Source organism: Ambystoma mexicanum, chromosome 10 (genome assembly GCF_040938575.1).
Source record: "Ambystoma mexicanum isolate Mex_15411 chromosome 10, UKY_AmexF1_1, whole genome shotgun sequence".
NCBI lineage: Eukaryota > Metazoa > Chordata > Amphibia > Caudata > Ambystomatidae > Ambystoma > Ambystoma mexicanum.
This window is the reverse complement of record NC_090932.1, coordinates 292331789-292344321: the sequence shown is the minus strand read 5'-3', so window position 1 is coordinate 292344321 and position 12533 is coordinate 292331789. Positions and strand designations below refer to the sequence as shown.

At 46.1% G+C, this 12533-nt stretch overlaps 1 protein-coding gene across 2 annotated transcripts in view; it reads right to left on the bottom strand.

Moving 5' to 3' along the window:
- The window catches only part of LOC138491361 (large ribosomal subunit protein mL44-like), a 99036-nt gene extending 87321 nt beyond the window's left edge, over positions 1-11715 (bottom strand). The window contains exon 1 of one of the 2 annotated variants that reach the window (XM_069617857.1): positions 11441-11715. In XM_069617857.1, the coding sequence (XP_069473958.1) occupies positions 11441-11619 (179 nt within the window). In that variant the 5' untranslated portion in view covers positions 11620-11715. The remainder of the gene's footprint in view (positions 1-11440) is intronic. The other variant, XM_069617858.1, reaches the window with a different exon arrangement.
- Between the last annotated feature and the right edge of the window lie 818 nt (positions 11716-12533).

The window sequence follows — 12533 nt, the reverse complement described above, 5'->3', positions numbered from 1 at the left end:
GCGAATTCACTGCAGGTCAACTGTAAACATCATCTATTAACTGTGGGTATTGATATTTGAGCCGTAAACCATATTCTACAAGGGGATTCCCGTCACACAGCAGGAAGCAAGGGGACTGCAGGGGTGCACCCTCTGAGCCACTCTTCACTTGGAGACTGTGTGCCGCAAAAACGCTGAAGCGACGTGCTTCGGGAGCAGTTGCATTACGAGCTTCTAAGCGTATTGCAGCTGCTAAAGGCGGAGATACGGAGGGTTGGCCCAGGACTCCGCCGCCTACCCCTCTTTGTATAAATGAAGTATGCTTTGCCTCCTCAATTTATTCTGTGGGTTCGGCCCGAGAAGAAAGGAGGCTAGTCACTGAAGAACTAAGCAGCAAAGCTAATGCTCCTTTGCAACCTCTATCACGTACATGTCACCAGAAGACCTTTTACCTTGTCACCAGAAGACCTTTAACCTTGGAGACACTAGCAAGGGACTAAATCGGACACTAAAATTACTGACTTTTTTTTTCTGTCCGGGACGTTACTCCAATAAACAATGCTGTCTTTGTCACAGAGTTCCGCTCTGGCTTGGTAGAGGAGCTTGCTGTGTTGCTCCCCTGCCTTGGCTCTAAAACCATTGAGTCAGTTGTTAAGGCACTTGTAACGAACAATTCTGAGCAAAATAGAAGTCCTTTTCGATGCCTGTAAGCTCGCGGTTGCTTGGCCTGCCTGGAATTAATTTAGATACCAGTCTGGTGTTGATTGATCTGGAAACTGCAGCTATTATGGCTGACATGGCACCAATATCACCAGTTACACACACCAACACCCATAAGAATCAACATAGTATCTCTTCAAACCCGACGAGTCCTTTGTGGACACCTATCTTAACAGCGAGATTTCTGGTACTGAATTTTCCCCTCTTAGATTGACCAAGCACACAGAGAAAAATCACTCCACCTCCCGTTGGCAAGATCGACATCTAGTTAAATAACACGCTGCAAACCTCTAATCTTAGCGGATCTTCTGTGGCAATGTTTAACATTCTGGAAAACCTACTGTAAAGACTGGAGGGGGGCATCTGTACTTCTGCCCTCTATATGGCAGAGTAGAGGCACAGAGCACCCCAGCCAAGGTTCTCTATATGGTAGCTATGGACAAGCAACCAAGGATTAAGCTCTCAGGGGGTGATGCAGGCTGGTTCTTAAATACAGAGTCCCCGAGCCCCCACAGTGTAAGCAGCGGTAGGGGACGGTAAGGAGTTTGAATTCGATGCATGCTTTGATAAGGAGCCAGTGAGCATCTAGTCTGATTGGTGAATTATGATCAGAGCGTTTCAGGCCTCAGACTGCTCCGAATGCATTGTTTGTTAAACAGTTGGAGTTTGCTGTGTTTTTGGATGATGTCCCAGCTAGGATGGCATTGCAGTAATCCAATTAACTAGCTATGATGGCCCTAGCCAGTGTGAGGCAGTTACTCGGGTGAGGAGTTTTCTGGAGAGGTTGATAAGTTTAGCGGAATAGGCAGCAGAGGAGGCGGCGATAGCTTTAACACGTTTCTGCATGTTTAGTTCTGAGTCGAGGTAAATGCCAAGTGTTTTGACTTGGGCAGACACTGGGATAATGTTACTGTCTATGCAGAAGGAGGTGAAAGCGGCACCGAGGTGTGTGAGGTGGTGTGGAGAGCCCACAAGAAAGATCTCCGTTTTATCATTGTTCAGGCAAAGATGGTGGGTAGCCACCCATGCCTGGATGATGCTGAAGAGAAGGTTAATGTTAGCAGAGTCAATCTCATGGTTGCCAGTGATTTTGAGAAGGACCTGCATGTCGTCAGGGAAGTTGGTGTACGGTATGTTAAGGCTATCCAGATGGTCGAAGAGGGGTTTGGTGTACATATTGTACAAGGTAGGGGAGAGGCAGGAGCCTTGGGGGGACACCGTGAGAGACGGGGAATGGGGTCAGCCTGTTCATTGCCCACAAAGACCATGTTGGATTGTCCAGATAGGAAGGAACTGATCCATAAATTAGCTTCTGGGGAAAGTTTGAAGGTTGCATTGAGGTGTTGGCAAAGGATTGCATGATCTATTAAATCAAAAGCTGCAAAGAGATCCAGTAGGAGGAGAATGGCAAGCTCCCTGTTGTCTCTGATGTGATCAAGCTGGATCTTTAGATCCAGGAGGGTGGATTCAGTGCTGTGTCTGGGTCTGAAGCCAGATTGGCGGGAACCTAGTAGGTTGTGGTTTTCCAGGCAAATTTGGAGTATCAAGTAAACAGTGCGGTCCAGAATTTTGAGGAGATATATACTGTAGTAAACGAGTGGTAGTTGGTGGGGGCGGGGGGGGGGGGGGTTTCTTCAGAAGTAGGGTGACCCGGGCTTCTTTGACAGAGTTAGGAATGGAGTTGGATTTGAAGGATGCGTTAAAGCTGGCTATAGTCGGAGCCATGGGTTTAGCACACATTTTAACAATGTGAGCTGGGCCTATGTCTCCAGAGCAGTGGAGGCTTTCAGATGCTGGATGGTGGGGAAGACTTCAGATGGAGTGATGGCAGAGAATTGAAACGGAGGAGAGTTGGTGGTGGTCGAGCTGGTGCTTTCCTAGGGGACGAGTGGTGCAGGAGGGACTTTTTGAGGAAGGCTTTAACCCTAAGTTTCTGAGTTTTGGTGACAAGGGCTGATATGATGATTGAACACCATGCTTTATTTTTGGGGAAATTGTCGGTCGGGGTGCAGGGGTTTCAAGCTCTAAGGATTTTGAAGAGCTCTTTCATGTTAGAGCTTGCTTCAGTGATTCTACTGTTATAGATATTGGCTTTAGTGGCAACGATGGTTGTTTTGTAGGTGCTGGCTGCGCGATGAAGAGCAGTTTTGTTGATAGACGTGGGTTTTTTTTCTCCAAAGATGTTCAAGGGAACGTTTTTGGTTGCAGAGGGCAGCTACTTCGTCAGTGTACCAGTTCTAGGGATTATTTTTTTGCAGGAAGTAGTTTTAAGGGGGGGGGCCTGTTTGTCAAGTGCAGAGAACAGTGCGGTGTTGTACGCCGCTAGGATGTCTTCAGGGGTGGCGCTGCCTGGTGCTGAGTCAAGGGAGGCAAGAATAGAAGAGGCTAGTAGCTTGGCTGCGAGTATGTCTGGCAGTGATCTGGGGGGAGCCCGGGAGTGGGTGTGGTTTTGGTGATGTTAGTCATTGTAAAGCAGATTAATGAGCGATCTGACCAAGGAAGGGGGGGGGAGGGTGTCAATAGATATAACTTGTAGGGGTGTGTTGCAAGAAAGTATCCAGTCAAGGATTCTACCTTTTTCGTGGGTGGGAGAGAGGACCAATTGAGTGAAGTTCATCTCTTCAAGGGTTGCTGTGAGCGTTGGCCTTTTGGTCAGCGGGGTCTTTGAAGCCTAAATTGAAATCTCCTAGGAGAATGATTTTGGTATTGGGCTTGAGGAGGGGAGCGATGAGTAGGGGGATGTCGGTGTCGGAAGCGCCAGTGTGTGAGGGTTGGCGGTAAAGGAGTAGTAAATTGATGATCTTTTGGGTGGGGAGGGGAGGGTAGATTCAATCTTGGCCAGTAGGAGTTCGTAGCCTGGGAGACTTGGAGAGGGGAGGCTCTGTTGGGGAGGGTGAATTTGGAGAGGATTGCAACTCCTCCTCCTTGGCCGTCTCGGTCAGCACGTAGGACAGAATGCTTTATTTAGATAGAGACCAAATCCCCCCACCTGGGCAACCTGTAATAAATGTATTAACAAGCCCAGTCTATAAATGCTGTCTTGCTTCCTGGTCAAAACGTTCAACCACCCCAATGCACCTGTAGTGAATAGTTTCTTCGAAGGTGGACTCCTTTTAAAGCAGGAGCCACTGGGCGTCGTGATCCTCGAAAGAAAAGTGGAAAATGATGCGGATACTGCAGCTTCGACCTTCGCTGTGCTTTTCGACAATCGGTCATGGAAGTCCTGGGAAGCTCAGGCTTGCGGTAAACCTATATGCAAAGTGTTATGTGCCGCAAATAAGACATTGATGGATGCAGGCCCTGCAGCTGACATCGGGAGTCGCGTTCAGCGGTCCTATGGCCCGTCTGTTCTGCAGCCGCAGCACGTACCTCGGGATAGCTTCGGCGATCGGGACTCTATCATGGGCTGGACCTTGGATCTTCACTCCGTCAGTGTCTTCGGGACGTCTTTGTTGACTTCTGGTGGCGGGAAACCCCTCAGTAGCCGGCGACCTCGACTTTCTCTGGCGGGACAAAGTGGTCGACGGTGATGGCAAGGGAGGCCCCTTTCAAACGTTCTTAGGTGATGTAGAGCGTTTTGGCTCCAGGTGTCAAGCAGCGCAGCGCCAAGAGGTCCCGGCTTCTAAGCGACATACTTTAACTGGCTTTCAGCAGTCACGGAAATCTTCCGAACCCTGGTGTACGTCAATAGGCTTCGCTGGCCTTGATGTTGAGGCGCTCTTCAGGATTCTCGGCGGACTCCTTCTCTGGACGTCAAACTCACCGAACTGGCTTCCAGGGTGCCTTGATGAAAGCAGTTTTTGCAGGATGGTCCCTCATAGCCCAAGAAGAGGTCTCCTAGCCAGGTCCTCTCTTGGATCAGTCCTCATCAGCTTTTAGATTACTTCGAAGGAATGCAGTAGCAGTCTTCTTCCAGCTGGGCTTCAAGGCTGAGCAACAAGTTTCGACTTCAGCTTCTGAACAAATTGGTAAGTGAGCGGTCCCCAGATATATAAATATGTCCCTCATTCACTCTGGCTGAGCCAGGCTCAGTCAGCCAATCACACAGAAGGGCATTAATGCAGGCAGCCAATCAGGCTCACAGGCATTCGCTATTCACTTCCACCCAGACACCCATAACAAGGAATGTGGATTGGTGCAAGCACTCAGCCTTTCAGCACACTATACTGCATTCATGTCAGTTTCAGGCAGGGCTGTGTCATTCATTGTGTCACACACTCCATTCACCCAGGTCCCACCCCAAGGGTGTACCCAGAACATACAGCACCGGGAAGGTTTCAGCCAGTCTGGCCTGGACTTCGCCACAATACCATATATGTTTCTTCCACCCACCAGCCAGTTAGTGGAATGGACAGAGTCAGGGCTTCCCAGGACTTTGGAAAACAAAACAGGCAACAGAAACCAAGAGGCCCCAAAGGTCATCTTGCCTTCTATCAGGAATCCACTGATTCCTATGGCAGGGCCTGGGTATCCCAAAATGGAGGATACTCGGAGCGCCTGTCATCAGTATGAAACTGCCACCATCCCATACCCTGCTCTGTGGGCAACACAGGTGCACAAAAAAAAACATACACTAGGGGTACAGGGTTGTACCTCCACCCATGCCCATGGGTGCCATAAGTGTATCCCAAAGGTCTCTGTTCACCACAACCAAAAAAGAGGAAGGCAGTACTACCAGGTGTACCAACTGGACTCCTTTGCAGAAAACATCACAAAACACACATAAGGGAGTATAGGCCCTGTCCCTCCAATGCATTACCAGCATCACACCTACTCTCCCGGTTAATAGCCAGATGTGATGCCATTGAGAATAAACTTGGCAGTCTAGGTAATATCCTTGATCACATTGTGTGTATACAGAATATGTTTACGAATATCAACAAAGCTTGTGCAATCAGCCTGGATATAATTTACACCAACGGTGTCATTAACAAAGTCTGTTTTGTCCCAACAAAAGGAAAGCAAGATATTATCGAGCCTCGTCCCTGCCGGAGTTGACAATGACACAGTGACTTGGTACAAACGGAAAAAAGAAGGGTAATTAAACAAGCTATTATGTATGACGATCTTTCGGCCAAAAGGAAAAGGCATACGTCTCTGAATATCTTGACAGATCACAATAGGCGCCTACGGGCCATTAAGACTTCACATGAATCTGCAACTGGGCCACTCTCACCGATCTCGGTCCTTGGCCCAGCCACTCTCCACTTGCACCGACAACCCCTGGACTGCGGGACTGTCTCTGTATCCCTACAGCCCCCTTCCTAGCATTTGTTCTGCACTTACCTTGCACTTGCCACTAGCTGGCCATATTATTTATCATTATTATTCTACTTACCCTGTACTGCACTTTCCCTCTACCCATGCACTTGTGCGATCTGAATGACACCTGGCCTAGTAGGATCGTTGTCTGTCTTCCCTTTGTTCCCCCTCCCTGCCTCGTCACGCTTGAAACACTTGTATATAGGCGCGTTACAAATGCCAGATCAGATCATGTCATATATCACATGCAGTCAATACCAACTCTGCCACTGCCCGTAAGGGGCATTTGATGGAGGGGTCCAACTTGTCAAAACAAGAGACTGACATACCATTCATTGTGGAAGAACATCATAATATTGTGCTTAAAGCCATGACTATATCACCTTCGGTTATAGGAATTGTTGCTAACAATTGGTCGACTGCTCCCATTCACCAAGTCGAGTTTTAGTACTGGACTGAGTGAAAAGCAAAGAAATTGCCTTCCCTCCGGCAGAGCCATTATAAAAAATCTGCAGATAATGTGGCGGAGGTGCCGGTCTACAATCTTGAAAGGTTGTTTCTGAGCCCGGCTGTTGCAGCCCCTAAGATGGATGTGGGGTGGGTGTGGGTCCCTCTGTCAATGATATGATCCAAATTGGAGCCAAGAGACTTGCAAATAGAGGTATGATCTACATCATTGTCTTTTGAAAGAAATTCTTTTTTGCGACGTAAACCTTTTTATTTAAACCGATCACGGCTGCTGGAGCTGTTTTATACAATTATTCCTCTACACTTCATCAGAAGCGATGACATCAGAATAGTGTTGTGAAAATGTCAGACAATTTACTTCTATTGTCCATTTCCAAGTAGAAATTACTCTTGCCTACATTATGGACTCCTGTCCTGCCTTAAACAAGCTTGGTTATGAATGGTCCGTTTTGGAGATTGATGCTCATCATGGAGCTTGATCATGTGGCAACCTAGATGATGCTAACTGACATAACTGAACAGGTAAACTCACTGGGAGAAGAAAGGAGTGCATCACTCCATGGTCTCGCACAGAACTGCATAATCAGTCTATGTCCAACAGAGGTGGGAGGATCTGCAACCCTGCTCTATGCCCGCAGCTGGTCCCTCCAGCTACACACCAAGAAGTGGCGAGTTCCGTAATATGGTAGGATTGGCTAGCGGACATGGGGGAAAAGGAGGAGTGTCATTAGAAATGGCTGGCTACCATGGTTGAAAAGAACAGACAGCCTAATTCCTAGCCCCCCCCCCCGCCTTATTCCTTAGTTGCAACACTTGCATTAACATACATATTCGGAGAGGATGGTCTTTTAGGTCACATTGATAACCTTAGTGTGATAGCATCACAAGAGACCTGGTGAACAGGACCTTTAATTACTGATGGGTGGAACATGCTGTCTTCACTGGCCACTCATGGCCCGAGGGGACTCCCTAAAGGTGGTTTGGTCTAAGGAGTTAAGAAACCATCGAGTTTGGTCGAAATCTCAACCATATCCCGAATGTCCTAGCTGGCAAAGTCTTATATCTTCAAGAATGACAAGGTGAGGGCTCAAGGAAACTACTGATCATCAATACTTATGATCCCCATACTCAGGCTGCCATGCTGTAGTAACTAAGGAACTTTAAGAACTACTTGGCTCTCAGGCGAGATCGACTTCGACACTTATCTGCGGGGATTTTAATTCTAGAATCCCGAGATGATAATTTAAGGGGGCAGGAGATGGACTGATCGTTGTCACCTCCAGTGAGTGGCAGACTTGATGGGGCATGTCATAGAGGGAATCAATGGGCTAACTTGTAATATATGCCTGGGTTTAGTATGCTTACTGGTGCATTTCCTTCTGACATACCTCCTCAATTTACTACAACTGGGCATCATAGCTGTAGTATTTGACATGAATCTTTGTCGCTCACGCACCTTAAATATTAATGTGTGTGTGTTCCAACAACAGGAAAGCGACCATTATCCCATTGTTGCCAGCCTTCATTTGCAGAGTCATCATTCGATTATTGTTCCAACCGGGACACTTCAGATTAACTCAGCTTTAAACCGCATTTCCTGGAGCAACAGTAAAATTGAGACAGCATTAAATTTGGCCCAGTTTACTCGAAGCGAATATATATTAGACTGTCGACTGACTCCTAAACCCCATTGTAGGTCGCCCAATGTGCCACCACCAATTACGAAAAACATGTCTAGAGACCATCCAGCCAGGCACTTTTGTTAACCTAATAACTTGATGTAATGTGGGTATTGGTCCTAAAAAAATGCCAGAAATCTGCTCATGACAAACATATTGGAGACAAGAAAATGACTGTACAGAAAGCACTCTGACTTTCACACACCAGGTGCTTCACCCGGTTCACCATGCCATTAGAGTGAAGACCATACAAAATGATAAATCCTAAATGGCTCAAATACCGGGTGGAATGCTCTCAATGGAGGGTTTTGGTTAGCTAATCCATAATTAATAATACCAAAAGGTTTTGGACGATCATCAATGGCAACAAACCACTTGTAATACATTCATGGTGTCTCAGCAGGTATGGGTTAACCATATTGAACAGAACGTAGGGGGATTGAATTGAGAATACCATTGCCGCTAACTGGTATGATCAAGACCACTAATCGTCACAGGCTCCTGGCCCCGATGGTACCTGCCATTTAGTCATCAGGTCTGACAAAGCTCTGGGCTAACTAACGCCTTGTACTGGCTGTTCCACGGGATAAGTGCGACACGGATCATACCATCATCCTGGCAGGACAGCATAATTGTCCCAGTCTTAAAAAAATGGAAGCCACACTGAACCCAGTAACTACTGTTTACTGGTGATGCTAGATGCCCCGGTTAAGATCTTTGACAGAGTTATCCTAGAAGAGTTGGGAGCCTAGGCTGAGTCGAATAACATCATCCTGTTTATTCAAACTGGATACAGGAAGGTATTTAACACCACTGACCACCGTTATTCAGCAGGCCTGGTTAATCCACAAAACTCCTGTGTATGCTGCATTTATGGACTATAGCGCAGCACAGTGGATAGGGGTAGGCTGTGGAGGAAGCTGCACAATTGGAATATTACTTTAAGTCTGTTGAAGATGATCATTTCCCTCTATGAACAAACCAGGGTAAAGGTTTGCCTTGATAAACATGGGGGACTGACTTATTGGATACCCAACCAGAAAGTGCTAACGGAGGGGTGTATCCATGCCACCATGCTGTTTAACCTTTACCTGTCTGACCTAGGAGAAGCCATCTCAAACCATTCCTCCATATCAACTAAACTGGGCGATCTCACTTACTCCTGGCAGCCTGCAGTCATCAGTGAGTGCTCTGAAAACATATTCCGTTTTAAACACCTTGAAAGTGAACACTAGCAAAACAAAAATTATCATCTTGATCTGTATGCATAAAAATGCAAAAAAAGCTGAACTGGTACATTGATGGGGAAGCAATCGAAATTGTCTCGGACTATAAATATCCGGGAGTAAATTTGGACTATAAATACAGGGGGTCTTGCATTTAGAAAAAGCAAAAATTAACACCTCACAGATAGCTGGTGCTTTTTGACCACGTTATACCAAGCCAAAATCCTACCAATCCAGTTATAATTGGCTGAAGTCTGGGCCTTTAGGAATCTTACAGAGCTTGTTAAAACGGAGACAGTAATATTAAAGAGACTGTTGAGATAGCCTTCCCAATCTGCTGCAACAGAAACTATTTTGGGGGAATTTGATATGGTACCAATCTATATGAAGTTCCATCTGTACTGTTTGATTGCGTACTGGAAGCTTGTCAATGCTCTAGAAAAAGACTTTCAATGGGCTGATGTTCGTGGTGTTACAAAATAGAGCTAGTCTGGGGTCTACCAGTTTCCTTGTGAAAATCAGGTTGAATACTGATAGGTGGCTTAAACATGCACCAGAGAATGTTCTTGCAATGCAGTTTAGCCATTTTAGGAAAATAATGAAGACCCTTTTATTCCAACTGAGTAGGGAGCAACTAATCGTACATGTGGCAACTAAATCTAATGCAGCTGCCTTCATTGAATACATTCAGGATGGGGAATCAGCTCCAAGATACATCTCCCAATTTTTGGGTAACTCTTTGCTTTGGGATCCTCTCAGATTTAATGTGACACCGTGAAATCTTATGAGATAACGGGAGTTTGGCTAAAAATTCAGAGAATAGCGAAACACTAACGGAAACAGTCAAACCCCTACTGACACTCTATTGACGCTCTGAACACAGGCTTTGAGCTCAGCGGTCTGGATGGGAACCTGACATCTGAGACTATTTGGAACCTATTCATGAGGGGCTCTCATGAAGCATGTATCATTTTGCACTATTTAATGCCAAAGAATTGCCAACATTTTGGACATTTTGGCATAGTGTGTGCAGCTGAAGGTTGAGTGACTCAACTTTGGTTCTTGGTATGTTTTATTTTAATCTGATTTGTATGGTTTCCTTTACTGTGTGGTATTAAAAGTTAATTGTACAATACCCTAATCAAATAAAAAGAAATTAAAAATAAGAGTATGAAAGATGTACTTTTTTAGTGTGTTTGATTAAAGAATGTGTAAGAAAACATATGTATCATGTTTGTGTCAACCATAAAATTAAGCATGAATCTGAATGACATCAAGATGATTTGTCAGGGTTAGCTTTCCACAATATAGCCGGAAAGAAAACAAATTATAGTTTTTGGTTTACAGCACAGTCCTTAGTATAAGAATCGTCTCTTGTGGGAAGTAAGTGCCAGGGATCACCTAGCCACAAGTTGTTAAACTAAACTTGGAAAACAAAGTAGTCTTGACAATGAAAATTAAATCTAAGTTTTGATAAGGGGACTGTGAGAGATGAAAACACCTTCAGTTATGTACAGTGGTTTGGGTTTATTCAGTGGGTATTTTGCTTTGACTTAAAACCACTGCCCCATCTATATAACCAGGTATGACGACTCCTCCCACGAGATCCTCGGTTTGCCTTCTTTTCTTAGGATCTTCAGATCCAGCCCCCCCCCAATCAAGATACTGTGCCTGTTCACTAAATCACTATCCTTGCATCCACATGCAGAAACATGACCAGTCAATGGCCTGCCTCCAATGCGACTGGGACGAACAACCTCTTTTGCACCGATACCTCATTTTTATCGTCTCCAATACCAGGACAATCTGCCGTGCTCACATTTCCGAGATTCCACAGCTCCTAGCTGTGCTACTCCCCCTGACCCCAGCTTTGCCCGTGTCCCCAATCCTGCGTAAGAATACTAAACTCCGCCATTAACCTTTCAATAACCCCAAGCTTTCCGCACTCATTCCAGTGACCCAGCTTTGCCATCACTCAAGAATCACTCCTGTGCAGAAGCGTGCTCGGATACTGGCCCACCTCCAGTCCTGCATCAGTGTGAGCTTCCCTCCTTATTAATCAGGATCCCGAGCGTGTTCAGTTATTTGAGGATTCTCCATACGTACCGTGGGGTTGGAGGCGGGGGTGCCTCGAGCTTGCTCTTATTCGCCAGGAGTAGGAGGTAGGCACGCAGCCAGCGCTTCTTGCCTCGCACCTGGGTAAGGAGCCCGCAAGGGCATGAGGGGCTGCCTCTGAGGAGCGGTGACACCGCTGCACGCAAGAGCCAGGCCATCCCGACCAGCATCAGGCTGTCAGAACACTCGAAAGTTAAACCCCTGACCTGGAAGCGAACTATCCAACCCGGAAATACAGAGTGCTTTCTAGTCACAACCCGGAAGAACACCACTCCAATACTAAAGAGGTAAACACCGTGCTTTGAAATAAACGTGTCACACGAAAAAGACGATGCACAAAGAATAATGTGACTAAGATACCACAGCAGCTGAATATGAACACAAACGCTGGCTATACGTGGAACAGATTTTCAGAATTAAAAAAAGTGATAGGTCTCCAGCATAGAAATACTGGCGTGCACGATGAAAGTTGCTAAAAAAAAACACAAGACGTCTTCATACTTGCCAACATTCTGTGACCAAAAACGGGGTAGGATTTTTCAAGTTTCAAAAATAGAAATTAGCAAAATTGTATCGTCGCTGAACATGACATCACACGAAATGTGCCCCCGATGAGATGACAAGAAATGTCTAACTGGGACCTTCATATTTATTCAGACAACCAATGAGTCACCTGTGAGAATTTTGGTACGCCTTTTTAGTTTTAGCTGTTTAGGTTGTTGTGAGCGCTTCCTATCAGTCAACACTTGGCAAGGAAAGTGAGATAACTATGGAGAATGAAACACAGCCTGTGGGGGTATTATTTGACTTTTTACCCATCCCATGACCATGCTAGTCCAGATGCCCATGTGCAACAATTGCGTGCCCCTCCCTGTGCAAAACACATATCCATAGCTCTCAACCATTTGTTTTGCAAAAGCGGGTGAAATCACCCGATTTTGTTTTTGGCGGGTGAGACGCCCATTGAAATGAATGGGCGTGTAGGAGGCTTGGCGGGTGAGTCAGCCCTTTAGAAGGCGGGTGACACCCGCCAAAAGCGTGTGAGTTGAGAGCTATGCATATCAATGGGATTTGTATGAGCAAG